This window comes from Macrotis lagotis, chromosome X (genome assembly GCF_037893015.1).
Source record: "Macrotis lagotis isolate mMagLag1 chromosome X, bilby.v1.9.chrom.fasta, whole genome shotgun sequence".
Lineage (NCBI taxonomy): Eukaryota > Metazoa > Chordata > Mammalia > Peramelemorphia > Peramelidae > Macrotis > Macrotis lagotis.
The window spans coordinates 184,236,086-184,253,383 of NC_133666.1; the positions used below are offsets into that span (position 1 = coordinate 184,236,086).

Sequence of the window (17,298 nt, forward strand, 5' to 3'; positions counted from 1 at the left end):
TAACATACAATCTCTAGAGACCCCCTTGGATCTCTTTCACCTGTAAATTGAGGAACATGACAACACTAACACCATCTGTCTTAATGAATTGTCTTAAAGCATCAAAGAGATCATGATTCTTTAAATGTACTTCTACATTAGGATGTTACATTTTAGGTTTCTGTGGAAAAGGGTTAAAAAGTTCAAAAAATATATTTGTACTTCACAGGTTGTGTGGAATACTCCATTCTCTTGAGAAATTTAATTCTATGAGAATGCCTGAGAACTGTTGTTTTCCTGAATGTTAATAGAGTTGATACACAGAACAATTTAGAGATGAGAGAGCCTTGCTCTGTTTCAAAGAACAAATCTTAAGGGTGTAAAAATTTGTTTAGCGTACAAAGTTTGGACTGTGTGGCAAGAAATGAGAAACTTGGCAACCATATTCTCTCATCTGCTTATTACCCTACATAGCCCTTGGAGCTTCTGCTACTATCAAGATTTAATATAAAATGCTTAAAGTAAAAAAAAAAACACTTGAAGTTGAATTATTCATATTTAAGGACTGTAATTGCAATATATCCTTGTACTATAATCAACTTGACTCCTAGGGAACTGAGTTACTGAGATTTTTTGAATTTATCTAAATGCTTTTTTGAAAGCAAAATTGCAAACTCTTCTAAACTTGCATATGGTAAATCATTAAATCTTTTCTGTTTGAAACAGCTCCTTCCTGCTAATTATATTAACCAAGACATTAAGTGACACAAAATTCTCTGCTAATTCGAACTTTTCTTCTGGTACTCTCTGGCCAGGTTTTCAGTGTCCATTTGGACCAACCAATAGGTATTAAGTACCTATCATATGCTAGGTTTTATGCCAGAAACTGGGAATAAAAAGATCAAATAAAATAACTCATGCCTTCTCTTCCAGGGGAAAAGATGGTCATTTAAAGAAATGGGAGACTTCCAACAATTCCTAATGAAAAGACCAGAGCTAAATAGAATATTTGGACATCAAACAGGAGGTTCAAGAGACATGAAAAAGGTTTAAAAAAGGGGGGGGGGATTAAAGAGGAAAAAAAAAATTGCTATCCAATAAGATGAAACTGGCTATATCCCAGGAAGACACAGACAACAAAACTCTATTAGTAAGAGACCTCAACCTCCCGTTCTCAGATTTAGATAAATCTAATCATAAAAGAAGTTAAGGAGGTAAATAAATTGTTAGAAAAATCTAAATATGGTACCTCTCAGACTGGCCAATATGACCAGAAAGGACAATGATCAATGTTGGAAGGGAAGTGGGAAATCTGGGACACATACATTGTTTTATTTTTTATTTTATTTTTAATTTGATTTTTAAAAAATTTTTGCAGGGCAATGGGGTTAAGTGGCTTGCCTAAGGCCACACAGCTAGGTAATAATTAAGTGTCTGAGACCAGATTTGAACCCAGGTACTCCTGACTCCAAGGCCAGTGCTTTATTCACTACACCACCTAGCTGCCCCTCACTAATACATTGTTGATGGAGCTTTGAACTCATCCAACCTTTCTGGAGAACAGTCTGGGACTACGCCCAAAGGGCAACAAAAATGTACATACCCTTTGATCCAGCAATACTACTACTGGGTCTATACCCTGAAGAGATGATGAAAAAGGGTAAAAGGATCACTTGTACAAAGATACTCATAGCAGCCCTGTTTGTGGTGGCAAAGAATTGACAATCAAGTAAATGTCCTTCAAATGGGGAATGGCTTAGCAAACTGGTATGTGTATGTCATGGAACACTATTCTATTAGAAACCAGGAGGGATGGGATTTCAGGGAAGCCTGAAGGGATTTGCATGAACTGATGCTGAGTGAGATGAACAGAACCAGAGAAACACTGTACACCCTAACAGCAACATGGGGGTGATGGTCAACCTTGATGGACTTGCTCATTCCATCAGTACAACAATGAGGAACAATTTGGGGCTGGTTGCGCTGGAAAATACCATCTATATTCAGAGAAAGAATTGTGGAGTTTGAACAAAGACCAAAGACTATTACCTTTAATTTGGGCGGGGGGGGAACTGATATCTTATTATGTAATCTTGCTATCTCATACTTTTATGTTTCTTCCTTAAGGATATGATTTCTCTCTCATCACATTCAATTTGGATCAATGTATACCATGGAAACAATGTAAAGACTTGCAAATTGCCTTCTGTGGGGAGTGGGGTGAGGGAAACAAGATTGGGGGGAAATTGTAAAACTCAAATAAAATCTTTAAAAAAAAACTCTTACAAGGACTTTACATTTTATTTGGAATAATAACACGTACATATGTATATGTAGAATAAACCCAAGATGATTTGTATGATTCCAGGATTTACATTTAATTCAGGATTTAGATGGTAAATTGTAGGACTTTTACATTCTTATAATCTTGGTTGATTTTTTCAAATAAAAATATTAAGATAATACTGGTAATAAGTTTACATTAATTTTAAAATAATAGATGGTATTTATATAGCCCTTCAAGGTTTGCAAAGCACTTTAAATGTGTTATCTCATTTGATTCTCACAATAACCCTGTGAAATAAGTGTTTTTATTATCCCCATTTTACAGATGAGGAAATTGAGGATTAGAGATAATAAGTGACTAACCTAGGGTCACATAGTAAAGTATCTGAATAAGATTCAAAATCATATCTTCCTGACTTCAAGTTAACAGACCTGTTAAATCTCCCTCCTCAGGGTTTTCAGGTACTGTGAGAAGATTGAGATGCTTCTTTTCTTTGCCATTGGTCCCAGGATTCACCAGCTGTGTTTTCCTCATTTTCAGAGAGCCAGTGACTAGCACCCCAGTTCTATTTAACCACAACATTGAATAGGTTTTATAAAGGGCTTTTACTTCAAAGACGGAGCAAGAACCAAATGTAGAAACAATTTCCCCATTACCTTAGGAGCATAACCTTACTCATGCCACCTCAGTAACTGGAGAGAGAATTAGGCTCACAATTTGGTCCAGGTTCTACATAGTGTTGGTCATACCAATTTCATGGCCAAAAGCAACACTGCTGTTGGCTTCTATTAGGTTGGAGTTGTGAAGGAAATTCCAGATGAGTGATCACTTGATGCTAGTCTGGCTGAAATATCCAGATTGTATTCCTCGACTCTCAGGTTTCTGTGACTTGCACTCTCAGACTCTGAAACATCAGACTGAGGACTCTATTCTCTGCCCTTGCTCAGGAAGAGAATGATTAAAAGATGGTCCAGGACCTGGGCTTTTTCTTCTGGTGTTTCATGGAAGGAGGTGCAAAGTCTCTCCTACCTTGTAGCCTCATTGACCTGGAGTGAAGGAAGACACCGGTGCCTTGAGATATGAATACAGTAAAAGACATGGCCAGTTGTGGACCATTCTCTTTTGAAGATGTCTGTAGCTCTGGCCATGTAGTCCATAGAAAAAAGGCACCCCCTAACATGGTGGGCAGAGTTTCAAAATATGTATACATTTATGCTCCCTAGAATCTTTCATTTGGATATATTGCCCTTAGAAAGTTGATGGAGTATGCATCTGTGTACAATCATCCTAAGGATTGGTTTACTGTGCAAAGAAGAGGAGAGATATATTTGGAAACAAATATGATTTATTTTAAAAAGCATAAATGTAAAGAAATTCTCATAAAGACACTAATGATTATAATGTTTATAGAATCACTTGTGAGGTAAAAAAGGAAGTCTAAGTTGATAGTTCTAGAAATCTTTTTAATGTGTGGGAGGAAAAACAAAAACTACACTCAGTTTCACACCTGACTTCAGTAGTATCTCAGCCCAGTATCCTCTGGGAATAATTGAAAGCTACAGCACCAGGATTTCAGGTTAAAATGTTAGGAAATCCCAGAAGCTTTAATGTCTGGCTCTTTCACTTAGGTTTTTATTTCTGTGCTTTTGTTTCCTTTTTCTACCTTAAATGTTCTTGCTTCTACCAGATGACTATGTCTGCACTTCTTTTAGACAGGGTAGGAAATTCCAGGAACTTTCCTCACTCCATATTTTTTTTATAATTTTATTTTCCAATTACATGCAAAAGTTTTTTTCAGTATTCATCCATTTGCAAGTTTATGAGTGTCCACTCCCCATGGCAGTGAACAATCTAGTCAGAATTGTACATGTATAATCATGTATAACATATTTCAATATTAGTCATGTTGTGAAAGAAGAATTAGAACAAAGGGGGGGGCGGAAAACCTTGAGAAAGAAAGAAAAAAAAAAAGAAGTTTCAAAAAGTGAACCTCATCTGCTTTGCTCTGTATTCAGACTCCATAGTTTTATCTCTGGATGTGGATGGCATTATCAGCATAGCAAGTCCCTCAGGATGGTCCTTGAACTGCTGAGAAGAGCTACATCTATCATAGTTGATCATCTCACAATGTTGTTAATATGTATGTTGTTTTATCTTGGTTCCACTCATTTCTTTCAGTATTAATTAATGCAAGTCTTTCCAGGCTTCTCTAGAGACCAGTTGTTCATATACAGAACAATACGTATTCATATATCATAACTTGTTCAGCTGCTCCCTAATTGATGGGTGTTCCCTCAATTTCCAATTCTTTGCCACCACAAAAAGACGTGCTATAAGTATTTTTGAACAAGTGCGTCTTTTCTCATTTTTTTATGATTACTTCAGAATATAGACCAGTTGTGGAAGAAATTGGTGTCTCTAATAAAGACTGAGAGCTTTTGTGAAAGTGAAGAATTTGGGGCAGTTAGGTGGCTCAGTGGATAGAGAGCACCAGTCTTGGAGTCAGGAGGACCTGAGTTCAATGGCCTTAGATGCTTAATTGCCTAGTTGTGTGACCTTGGGTAATTTACTCTTAACTGCATTACCTTAAATAAATAAAACTTTAAAGAAAAGAAAGTGAAGAATTTGCCACTAGCTCTGGAGTTGAAATAGCTCAGGATTTTTATTTCACAAGCCTGAAAATTAAAAATCTTTTTTTTTTTTATTGAAGAGACAAGCTGCTTTGAGGACAGGGTGAGTAACAAAGGTCCAGGTGGGGTACCTGAGGGAAAGAGTAAAAGAAAAGCAGCCAGGAGACCTGCCTGGACTGAGACTCCAATGAGTCCAGGCCATGGAGCGGAGGCCTTAAGCTTGAGGACAGGCTAAACAATAAAGTTTTAGGTCAGACTGCCTGAGGGTAAGGGAGAAAGTTAAAAGAATCATAAAAGCTACTGACTTAGTCTGGCCATATGAAATTGAGGCCATAATTCTCCAGTGGCCTAGGTCAGGAGTATGTGGTTCTAACTTAGATAAAGAAAGTGACTTTTCGGGGGTGGAGCCAAGATGGCGACAAGAACAGATCATGTCTTGGGCACTCTTTCATAAAACTCATAAGCTAAGGATTCTAACTAAACTTTCCAGAGACAGAACCCACAGAGGGACCCAGTGAGGCAGTTTTCCTACTCAAGTTAACCTGGAATAGAGCAGAAAGGCTCTGCTCCCCGGGATTGGAGGGGTGGCCCGCCAGAGCAAAAGAACTTCAGCCTCCCAGAGGTAGTCCCAGGGCAGCAGGGGAGTTTCCTGAGCTATACCCTGGGGAGCACCGGGCACAATATGGGGGAACAGTGGGGGGGGACCTCTGCCAACACGAGCACGTGAAGCCCAGCCCTCAGGGCACACAGTGAGCAGCAAGCAGCAGTGTGGCCATCTGCAGCCCAGATCCAGGAAGAGAAGCAGGCGGAGCTGGTAAGCAGGAGCCCCCAGGGAATGAGCCCATTGAACCTAGGGAGGGGAGTGAAGAGAGAGAGAGTGCCCAGCTCTGCCCCTGGAACAGGACTCTGGGGCTCTGAACACATTCAGATCCTGATCGCAGTCTAAGCCCTCCCCACCATAGAACAGCAGGGCCCCCCCCCCCCCCCCTCAGCCCCGTGGCAGAGGGGGGCACTTATGGTCATTCTCAGACCAGGAGGGAGGACAGAGCCTCACACACTGAGACCCTTGTGGGAGTGTCCCAAAAGTTCAGGAAGCACCCCCAAAACAGGCTTAGGCTGGGAAAATGAGCAAGCAGAGAAAAAAGAGGAACACCACTGAGAAATATTTTGCATATGAGCCCAAGAAGGATCAAAATACTCAGTTTAAAGATGAGGAAGCACAAGCTCCTGCATCTAAAGACTCCAAGAGAAACAGAAATTGGGCTCAGGCTATGCCAGAGCTCAAAAAAGACTTTGAAAATCAAATGAGGGAGTGAGAAGAAAAACTGGGAAAAGAAATGAGAGAGATGCAGGAAAAACATGAAAATGAAGTCAGCAGTCTAGTCAAGGAAATCCCAAAAAATGCTGAAGAAAATAGCAGGCAAAGGAAAGAAAATAAGGAAAAAAGGCCTCTTCCAGAAGCCTTACTTAAATGCATTTCTATAGTGGACTGGAAAAGGGTGGTGCTTAGGGAGTGGTTTAGCACCTGGTATGGGCTCCAGGTATTCTACAGGGGCGGTCCTCCAAGGAGTGGCCTGAGACAGTACTCTTTGGGCATGGGTCTATGCACTAGTTTTTCCTGTCGTAAAGGGTGTGACCTTTAAGTCCAACATAAATAATTTCCTGTGTGCTGTATCAGACCTAGTAGTGGTATTGCTATATCAAAGAGTATGCACAATTTTATACTGGGGGTATAAAAAGAGGCAAAAGACAGTCTCTGCCCTCAAAGAGCTTGCAATCTGATGGGGGAGGGGGAGATGGCATACAAATAATTAATTTCATATGTAAAATGTATATTACAGGATAAATAGGAAATAATTGACAGAGGGAAGGCACTAGAATTAAGAGGGTTGTGGAAGTCTCCCAGAACATAGCTCACAGAGTACTGGATAATCTACATGGAAGAGGAACTCTACTGTTGTGAATAGAGCAAGATCTGAGTTGAAGTCTATCACTTGTACTTGAGTCATTGTCCTGCTTTCATATCAAGAAATACACCTGGGGGTGATGGCAGACCTGTCCCAAGTGTAAGAAAAGTTTGGCAATTAGGTTCAAGGGGTCTGGTAAATACCCCTTTTTCTGCTTTGGGAATACATTTTGGGAAATACCTCAGACACTTGACACTAGCTGTGTGGCCTTGGGCAAGCCACTTAACCCCATTGTCTTACAAAAAAAAATTTCATAATATATTCGACTAGAAAAAAAAACTAAGGTTGCTCACATTCTTTTGGGAGTGAGTTGGAGTGAAATGCAAAGATAAGGAAAGAGGAATTTTAGGAGAGAGTTCTTTGCCATCTTAGGGCCATTAGCTTAGTTTCTGGGGGCATTGAAGCTGAAGGAAGTCTTGTCTTTTCCCCAATACCAGTCTGAGTGGAATAAAGTCTGAGATTTCTTCAGTAGAAAGTTATAGATTGGAGAATAGTTAACTATGTGCCCCTTCTCCCTTGACAAAGCAACTTCTGGGATATTGGTGAAGAGTCAACTGACCCCATCTCATCTGTTGAAGTCTGGATGTCCATTTCAATTCCTGGGGCTGGAGAGATAATCTGGTTTCAGTTTGAATTATATGCTCTTTTCCTTAGATTTACAGTCTAGATTGTGAAGACCACATTCCTCATTAACAAGGGTGGGTCAGTTGGGGGTGGGGGTTGAGTTAGGATAAATGTGATTCTTGGGTCTTTTGCTTTGCTTCAGTCTCTGTAACTGATTGTGGCCTGTTCCTAGAGAAATGAATAAAGCTTTCTCTTCATACCTTGAGAGATCTCTAAAATTTACATAAGTGGTATTTGTCCCACACAAGTCCTATTCATTCAGTTGCCAGTCTTGTAAAACAAAGTTTTGGAACTGTAGAGATGGAACTGGACTTGTGAATTCACTAATCCAGTGAGCTCCCAGGTGAATAAATACCTTCTCATACTTTATTACTACTAGTTCTTTGGATTCAAAGAGACCATCCCAATCAAGTGATTGATGGCGTGACTCGCACAATTATATTTTTTATAGTAAGTAGCATTCTGTGCAAGGCATCCTTCTCACTTGCTTCTCTGCATTAAATTTGTTTTACTTCCTCCTGTATTAGAGAGTCACATGGTACATCATTAGTTCTGAGCAAGCACCAGCATGTGAAATCTGACAACAGAATGCTGACAATCTGGTACATCTTAACCTGTCTCTTAATTCAGTGCAGACTTTCCTCTCAGATTTCCTTTGAGCTACTTATCGTTTAAATTCCTTTGGTTTATGTCAACTTCCCTTCCAACAAATTGTTGATTCCGTTGTTAGGTGGAGGGATTACAACTGATGTTGGAGTTCACACATACTTTTCCTGAATACTTAAATAAGAGGCCCCACATTTCCACAAGTTCTTTGATTGTTGAACCCCCCCCCCCCCCATAAATGGAGGGAATGCAACTCCTTTTAAGAATGAATTTGTTTGTCCCACCTTCCCTCTATGGGATAAGGAGTGTTTGAAGTGCTAGGTAGCAAAATGTACTTGATAGAATTCATTTACAAATCTATTCAGTACTTTCAATACTTTTTTTTCCCCTTTTGGAATTCATTTATGGCTTGTTCATTCCCCATTCCCTCATCCCCCCCCCCCCCCCCATTAAATTATCTAAACTCTTTATTTCTATTACTCGGTATTTCTTTCTTTTTTTCTAGGGGTTTTTTTTTTTTGGTAAGGCAAATGGGTTTAAGTGGCTTGCCCAAGACCACACAGCTAGGTAATTATTAAGTGTCCAAGACCAGATTTGAACCCAGGTACTCCTGACTCCAGGGCTGCCCCTATTACTTGGTATTTCTTGTAAACAACATATATCTCTTGAATAGTTGTTTTGACAAACTGTCCCTGCTTCTTTATTCCCACCCCACCCCTAGTCACTGCCATTTCATTGCAACTCTCTTTTTCTCTAGGTTTCTCTTCTTCCTCTACTGTTCCTATTGCTTTGGTTTCATTTTAAGGACTGCTAAACCAGTTCCTATGCAATTCTTAATTCAATTAGCATTTGCTTTTTTCTTTTCCTTAATAGTAACCAAAAGAGGAAAAATCACTTTCCAATGAATTATATATAAAATACAACTTCTGTGGTTTGAGAAAAGGAGGGTAATTATTTGGTTTTGTACATTTGAATAAAAGCCACATAAATATTTCATTTTGAACATAAGCAATTGAAAAGTGAGGATTTCCTTTAGTTAAACACAAACTCCATACAACCCAAGAATGATACTAAGAAAATAAATACAATCTCTGTATCATTGGAAGTAAAATTCCTAAATCAATGTAATAGTCTCATATTTTCCCTGTATAATACCTCATCTGCAGAATTATATTTAATTCTGGTTACTATAAGTGAAAAAATATTAATATGCATTTGCTATCTACCAAACATTATGCTGAACCTTGGGATACAGATAGAAAAGCTAAACAGTTCTTACTCTCAAGAAATTCACTTTCTGGGGCAACTAGGTGATGAAGTGGATAGAGCATTGGCTCTGGAGTCTGGAGGACCTGAGTTCAAATAGGACCTGAGACACTTAAAAGTGACCTTAGGCAAGTCACTTAACCCCATTGCCTTGCAAAAAACAACAAAAGAAGCTCACATTCTAATTAGGGTAGACCGTATCTAAAGAGTAGAAAGGTCCAATGTTCCTTAGGGTGCAGCCGAAAGGCAATTCTTTGGTGTGAATTCTACTGATAAAACTATTTATGACTTTGAACCATTTAACATTGCTAAGGATTTTATTGGTGATAACTGTCTACCTATGGCAGTAGGACAGATATTATACAAAATTGGTTATCAAAGCCTTTCATAACTCAGTACCCCAACACTATTCCAGGCTTCTTATACTTTTCACCCCCCTCTTCCTGTCTCCAGATCATCTTTAATCCAGTGATAATGCGTTCTAGCTGTCCCAAGAGTAAGGCACTCAATCTCTCAGTTCTATACCTAGAAGACTTTGCCTCCTTAATTTCTGCCTTCTAGCTTCCCTGGCTTTCTTCCAGTCTCAATTAAAATCCCATCTTGTACAGAAAGCTTTTCCTAATTCTAATTTTCCTAATTTCCTAATCCTTTAAATTCTGATTATTTTCTGTTTTTTTTAAATGATTTTCTTTTTACTTTGTCCATACCTTATTTGTACAGTTATTTGCATGTTGTCTCTCCCAGTAAGTTGTAAATTCCTTGAGGGTGGGAGTTGCCCTTTGCATTTCTTTATATTCTTTTACATTTTTATTTTTATATAATATATATAATATTTTATATTTACATTTATATTCTTGCATTTCTTTATATTCACCAGTGCTATGAGCACAATGCCTCACACAGCCCCTCTCCCTTCCTCATCTTCCCTCTCCTTTCTTTCCCCTTCCCTCTCCCTTTCTCTCACATCATATGCATATGCAAAAGGCCATCATTCTCTATATCTGAAATGCTTTCCTTTCCCATCTCTTCCTGTTAATAATTTTTACCTTTCATCAAGATTCAGTATCCATTTTATCTTCTCCTTGGAGCTTTCCATGATTCCCCCAAATTTCTGTGCTCCATTTACCTTATATTTTACTTATTTGTACACATATCTGTCTTCCCGATAGAGCATGACCTTATTGAGGACTACTATTCTCTTTTGTTTTTATCTTTATATCTTCAGCTTCAAGCAGTGTCATACACAAGTATAATGTTTACTGAATTGAACTGTATTCTTGGATAAGGTATTACTTGAATAAGTGTGTTTAACTTGTTTACATGTTGCATACAAACATTATATTACATACATATACAAAATGTTTGAGAATTAGGACTAAGGGAAAAGAAAGAAAACCATGGGATAGGAAGGAAAAACATAAGAGGTCTTTTTTTATTTGTTTTTTAGGGTTTTTTTGCAAGGCAAATGGGGTTAAGTGGCTTGCCCAAGGCCACACAGCTAGGTAATTATTTTAAGTGTCTGAGGCCGGTGCTTTATCCACTACGCCACCTAGCCCCGCGACATAAGAGGTTTTTAAAAAAGTGAACATAGTATCCATTCAGTTTGTTTTTGGTTTTCCTCTGGATGAGGATGGTGTTGTCTATAATAGGTCTCCCAGGATTGCAGGACCAATAATATTTTTAAATTAAAGGGAGACATTCTGGCTTAACACAAGAAAAAACTTTCTAACAATGAGGTGTCCAAAAATGGAATGAGTTGACTTGTATGGGAATGTGATTCTCTCCCCTTACTGGAGGTATTCAAGCAGAGACTGTATTAGCACTTGTGAAGGTTATATAAGTGATTCTTTCATTAAGTGGGCTGGATTGTCTCTAAGGTCCCCTTTCACTCAGATTCTGTTAGGTCTTGTCAGACTCCCTCATTGATTTAAATGATGTTCCACTTTTTTCTACATTCCCTGCATTCTTTCAGTCTCAGTTCCTCTTGTTTACCTCTCCCCCTTTGTGAAACCTTCACACCCCCTAAATGGAAGCCCGTAGGACAGTAAACAAATTATCCTTCCCATTAAAGAGGGACAGAGGACATTTGCTCAAACTTTCTTACCACTGCAAAATTAAGGAGGAAAGTACGGTATGGAAGTTGAAATGTTCCCATGCCAAAGTAAGTGCTACAGCATGGTTGTGATAGGGTAAATGATCAGCACAGAGGAACTTTTTGACTCCCTGTACTTTCCCAGAAGAGGTATCACAACCCCTTAAATAGAGACACCTCTAAAAATAGCTACAGCATGTCCAAGACCTAACAGATGATTGGCTCAGGGAGAGGGGGTATGTGGCACTCGGTGAAGGAGATTCAGAGGGCAGTGGTCAGTCAGGCGCCTGGGGTCAGTTACTCTCACTACCCCAAAATGATGGCCCTACGTTTGAGGCCCTTGAGCAGGGGACTGGCAACTGCGGCTAAGGACGACCATGGAGGAGCAGGGGGTGAGTCCGAGGGGGCAAACTTTGGAATCCTGCTCTTTCCTTTCTCTTTCCCTTTCCCCATACGACCTCCCAAGCTTTAGTCCACTCCTAGTACCCAGGCACCCAAATGACTACACCACCGAAGTGAGCTCTCTTGGGTTTCCCCTATAAAGTTTAAATCACATGCCCCTCTTGGTGGCCTGGGGAAGGATGGGGTCTATGTCATAATTCTCAGACCCTCACTTCTTCTCTGCTCCCTTTCTTGCTTGCTCTTGCCTGGTCTGATCAGCGAAAACCTGGCGGCTGCTGACCTTCGTGCTGGCTCTGCCAGGGGTGGCTGTTTGCGCCCTCAACTCGTGGCTCCACGGAGGTCATCATGAACGGCCTGAGTTCATACCCTATGCCCATCTCCGCATCCGAACCAAGGTAGCGCAGGAGCCTGGCTGAAGGGATGGAGGAGAGATGGACTCCCGGGCCGGGGGTGGGCATGGAGGGGCAGGAGGAAGATGCCTGAGACTTGGGAGAGGCTAGGGAGGACCTAGAATAGAAGCACCTGGGCTTAAAAAAAATTATTCACTTATTTTTAAGATTCATATTTTTAAAAATCGAATTCCAAAGTCTGTTGTTTTTTTTTAAACTCTTTCTCCACAGCCTTATTCCTGGGGTGACGGCAACCACACCTTGTTCCACAATCCCCGCACGAACCCTCTGCCCACGGGCTATGAACAGCCTTGAACCTGGGCACTCTTGAAACTCAATAAAGACTGGCCAACCGTGGCCCCCGGTGAGAACAGACAACTGAAAGAGTTTTTTTAATTGTCCAGTGTGACGGTGGGGGACTGGGAGAGAGGGAGGAGAAGAGAGAACAAAACAGGGAGGCAAACAACTCGAGACCCAAGTCTAAGAAGAGCTTTGGAACTGCCCTAAGACCGACTGGCCACACATCCCCAGCCCCCCATCTCACTGACTCAGAGCCCTGACTTTAACTCTACTGTCCTTGGTATGTAGGGGTACACACTGAAGTTTAAAAAGCATTGCCTCAATGCTGTATTAAAACTAGTATGGCTTTGGGGAGCCTGGTTCTGTTATTTCCTAAAATCTGGAAGAGATCCCAGAAGTCAACTACTGAAGTTCCCTCATTTTACAGTCAAGGATAAATAGTCCAAGAAAGATTAATAAATTACTCAAGGTTACAACGGAGGGCACAAGAGCTGAGATCTAATGCCAAATATCTTTGAGGGTGGGGACAAATCCTGTAACTTTAGAGTCAGTATTTTTCTTCCACTATCATACAACTCAGTTTTCATCTGGTATAGAAAACTCATAGTGTAGAAATTTCATGCAAAATATAATCTCAGAGAGTTTTGTAGGGATGCTGAGAGGTTTTGCTTGCCCAAGGTCACAGAGAAATATGGGAATTTAAACTATTCTCCCAGACCAATGACTGGGATCTACTCTGACTGGGAGCACGAAAATGTGATTTCAAGTCCCAATTCTTCTAATGGGACTCATTGCCTCTAACTAGGGAGTTTCCTGTGTCCCCTTCCTTTCTCTTAAAGTCAGACTTTACCTCATCTGCTCTCCAATACACTCTAAAAGGGAAATACTTAATGCTTATTTTTGTAGTTCCATGGGTGATTAGATGAGATGACTTATTGGTCACTCTACACTAGGTTGGTAACTACACCAACCTCTTCTACCTGTTTCTTGGTTTGTTTCCTTTTTTCTCCTCCTTTGTTTTTTATTTTAATACAAGGTTATTGGGGGAGGGAGTTATGTGACTTACCCAAACTCACACAGCTAGGTAATTATTAAGTGTCTGAGATCGAATTTGAACTCAGGTACTCCTGACTCCAGGGCTGGTGCTTTATCCACTGTGCCACCTAGCCGCCCACTCAATTTGAGCTCTAAGGGAATTGAAGGATATGCTTTGATATTGCCTCATAAACTCATAGAAATTCAGTCTCATATTAATTAAATAGTTCTGAGTTCCTAATTTATAAACCAACTAGAAATAGATTTTTGCTTTATGGATTTTTTCTAATCTTTTTCAATATCCTATCTCATAACCTAAATAAGTATTAATGTTGCTGGTAATACAATTTAACATTTAAAAATCTTAATAGTATTTAATTTTTTCAATTATATGTGACAGTAATTTTCAACATTCTTTTTTATTTTTTGCAGGGCAATGGGGACTTGCCCAAGGTCACACAACTAGGCAATTATTAAGTGTCTGAGGTCAAATTTGAAGTCAGGTCCTCCTGACTCCAGGGCTAGTGCTCTATCCACTGCGCCACCTAGCTGCCCCCTTCAACATTCATTTTTTGTAAAATTTTGAGTTTCAATTTCTTTCTCCTTCCACTCCCTCTCCTCTTCCCAAGACAGCAAGCAATCTGATATAGGTTATATATGTACAATTATGTTAAACTTTCCATATTAGTCATGTTGTGAAAGAAGAATCAGAACAAAAGGGAAAAACTACAAGAAAGAAAAAACAAAAATCAAAATGAAAAAATGAAAACAGTATGTTTTGATCTGCATTCAGACTCCATTAGTTCTTTCTCTGGATGTGGATGACATTTTCCATCAGAAGTCTTTTAGAAGTGTCTTTGATCACTATATTGCTGAGAAGAACTAAGTTTATCACAGTTGATATTCATATTTCTGTTACTGTGTATAGTGCTCTGGTTTTGCTCACTTAGCTCATGTAACTAGTTTTTCTGAAATCCACCTGCTTGTCATTTTTTTAGATAAATATTTTATTTATATTTGTATCATAATTACATAAAAGTTTTCTGAAATATACCTGCTCATCATTTTAAAAAATATTTTATTTATATTTGTATCATAATCACATAAAATAGTAGTTTTTAACCAATCACTTTTTTTTTGCAAGGGTTTGAGTTTTACAATTTTTCTCCTTCTCTCCCTTCCCTCCACCCTGCCCCTGGCAGAAAGCAATCTGATATAGGCTTTACATTTGTAACCATGGTAATCATAGATTGAAATTGAATGTGAACCAGATATAAATGGAAGAAAGACAGCATTAGTTTTAATAAAATTAGATAATTCATTACAACTTAAAAATTGAAGGTCATAAACTTTCATTTAAACTCCACAGTTCCTTCTCTGAATATGGATGTTATTTTTCCATCACAAGTCTTTTAAAATTGTCTGCTGAAATGAACAAATCCATTATGGTTGATTATAACCCCATGCTGTTATTATGTATAATGCTCCTCTGGTTCTGCTCATATCGCCCAGCACCAAATCATGCAAGTCTTTCCATGCTTTCTAATAGAACACTAGAGTTCCGTCACATACATCTACCACAACTTGTTCACCCATTCCCCAATTGATGGACTTCCCCTCAATTTCCAATTCTTTGCCACTACAAAAAAGAACTGCTGTGAATATTTTTGTATATATGGATCCTTTATTCTTTTTTATGATCTCTTTGGGATATAGACCTAGTAATGGTATTACTAGATCAAAGGGTATTCGCCTTACCTAACACTGTAGCAAACCATCCAAAGACCTACTTAAATATAGAAAAAATCCTATCTAGTATCAATTGTAACTATTAGCTTCTTCACAATACAATTTACTGGAACTATAATCTCATTATTCAATTCCCTCAGAATGGCATAACCTAATTCTCTTAGGTTATCTTCTCTACCATTTATCTTCTATACATGATAAATATTTCTATAGATCTTTAAACTTGATAATTAACTCTCTCAGGTTAACTTTCTCTTTTTCTTTGTGTCTTACGAAATCTCACTAGCCATAAAAGTGAACTCCCAGAATCAGTAAGCCTTATCTCCCTATCATTTGATTCTCTCTTAAAGAAAGCAGTAGGGGCAGCTAGGTGGCACAGTGGATAGAGCACCGGCCCTGGAGTCAGGAGGACCTGAGTTCAAATCCAGCCTCAGACACTTAATAATCACCTAGCTGTGTAGCCTTGGGCAAGCCACTTAACCCCATTGCCTTGCAAAAAAAAAAAAGAAAGAAAGCAATACTATGTTTAAATCTCTGATATAAGCATTGAGGATACAATAGAAAAGACAATCCCTGCTAACATTCTAATGTCTAATTCTAATGTGATTCTAAACATATGGAAGGTTTTAGTTGCTTATCAGATGGAAAGTTCCCATGGTCCTTAGGGTGCAGTGACAAAATTGTATGTAGTATAGTCTGTATGAAAGAGGCTATTTAATAAATTAGATTTTCTTTTGTATTTCCAGTCACACAAAGAAACCATTTTTATCGACACAAAATTGCACACTCTACTGTAAGATATTTGACACATGAAAACACAATAGAAGGCCTACATTTCACATTCTCATTTAATATGGCAGGTGGTAAATGTGGCATGAGCAAACACAGAAGCTGGCAGATATTTGCATAACACAGTTTCAAACATATGTTTCCTTTTTTGTAATACTATTGATAGACACATACAAAATTGTGAAATTTCCATTACTTATTGAGGAAAGTGATAGCACAGGGCAGGAAAGCAAATTACCCTGCATGTTTGACATCCTTTCTGGGTTTATTCAAATAAGAGTACAATTATATACATAGCCTTTATATGGGAAGATTGATTGTCAGGGGAAGCAGTTACTCTGGGGCAGGCAAATCATCTGTCAAAAAGTTGGAATCCTCATCGATGAAGTGGGTATTCTGGGTGTTTTCCTCTATCATTTCTTTGTAGTGACGTTTGAAGAAGCCAAGCTGGAGGTGAGGGAGAGACATAAAGAAAAAGTGAATAATCAGGACATTATGGAAAAAAGGAAGAAAATGGGTAACTACAGAAATACTGGGAAATAGGGAAAAGGAGAGGTGAAGAAAAAAGAAGTTGGGAAGAAGAGATAGATGGGAAAGGGGGGAGCAGGGATCCTTGTCAGAAAAGGTATATAACATGAAGTGCAGTAGATAATCTTACCTTGAAGAGCCCAGCTATTATGAGCACCAGGAGCAGAAGTCCCCCCACAGTGCTGCCAGCAATCAGAGGGATGGGGCTGTTAATTTCATATTGTTCCAGTGTTGTTTCTGTCTAATTTTATGGAAGAACCCATCAAAAAAGATCAAATATCTAGTACTGACAAACTTCATTGCCACCTCAGACCTTGAGCCCCATACTTCTAACTTTTCCCTTGCCATCACCCCCAGTATCTGCTCCAAAAAGGGGAAATTCAACAGGCCCCACTCCTACTACCAACTGGCAAGTTAGTTTCATTTATTATGATAGCATTATTGAATCTTATATGAAGAGCAGTTCTCCACTGCCTGACCTACATAAACATACCTCAGATTTCAAAAAGTTCTCCTGTCCTTGAATTTGGGAATATATCAATTCATTAAAAATTATTTCAGCCGAGCTTCTGACCAGCAACTTCTTCTGTAGAGTCTGCCAAAGAGAGATTAGAGTTTTTGGTTTTGGGGCAGCCCAAAGCATAGGAAATGTGCC

At 39.1% G+C, this 17,298-nt stretch overlaps 2 protein-coding genes across 3 annotated transcripts in view; one reads left to right on the forward strand and one right to left on the reverse strand.

Annotated features, from left to right (window-relative positions):
• The first annotated feature begins 11,674 nt into the window (after positions 1–11,674).
• Positions 11,675–12,620, forward strand: COX6A2 (cytochrome c oxidase subunit 6A2). The gene is made up of 3 exons (XM_074208514.1): positions 11,675–11,843; positions 12,112–12,248; positions 12,474–12,620. Exons 1-3 carry the CDS (start codon positions 11,690–11,692, stop codon positions 12,555–12,557), a joined length of 375 nt encoding a protein of 124 aa, XP_074064615.1. The 5' UTR covers positions 11,675–11,689; the 3' UTR covers positions 12,558–12,620.
• A 2,045-nt stretch (positions 12,621–14,665) lies between these two features.
• LOC141503295 (integrin alpha-D-like) overlaps positions 14,666–17,298 on the reverse strand; it is a 29,625-nt gene continuing 26,992 nt past the window's right edge. For both annotated transcript variants that reach the window (XM_074208513.1, XM_074208512.1), the window contains exons 28-30: positions 17,137–17,238; positions 16,774–16,884; positions 14,666–16,562 (exon numbers count right to left, since the gene is read on the reverse strand). In XM_074208513.1, coding sequence (XP_074064614.1) covers positions 16,449–16,562; positions 16,774–16,884; positions 17,137–17,238 — 327 coding nt within the window. In that variant the 3' untranslated portion in view covers positions 14,666–16,448. The remainder of the gene's footprint in view (positions 16,563–16,773; positions 16,885–17,136; positions 17,239–17,298) is intronic.

Excerpts from the sequence above, each read along its gene's own strand:
- COX6A2 (XM_074208514.1), top strand. The coding sequence starts at position 11,690 with ATGTGGCACTCGGTGAAGGAGATTCAGAGGGCAGTGGTCAGTCAGGCG. Across the intron at positions 11,844-12,111 it reads CGACCATGGAGGAGCAGGGG|CGAAAACCTGGCGGCTGCTG; the intron begins GTGAGTCCGAGG and ends TGGTCTGATCAG. Across the intron at positions 12,249-12,473 it reads ATCTCCGCATCCGAACCAAG|CCTTATTCCTGGGGTGACGG; the intron begins GTAGCGCAGGAG and ends CTTTCTCCACAG.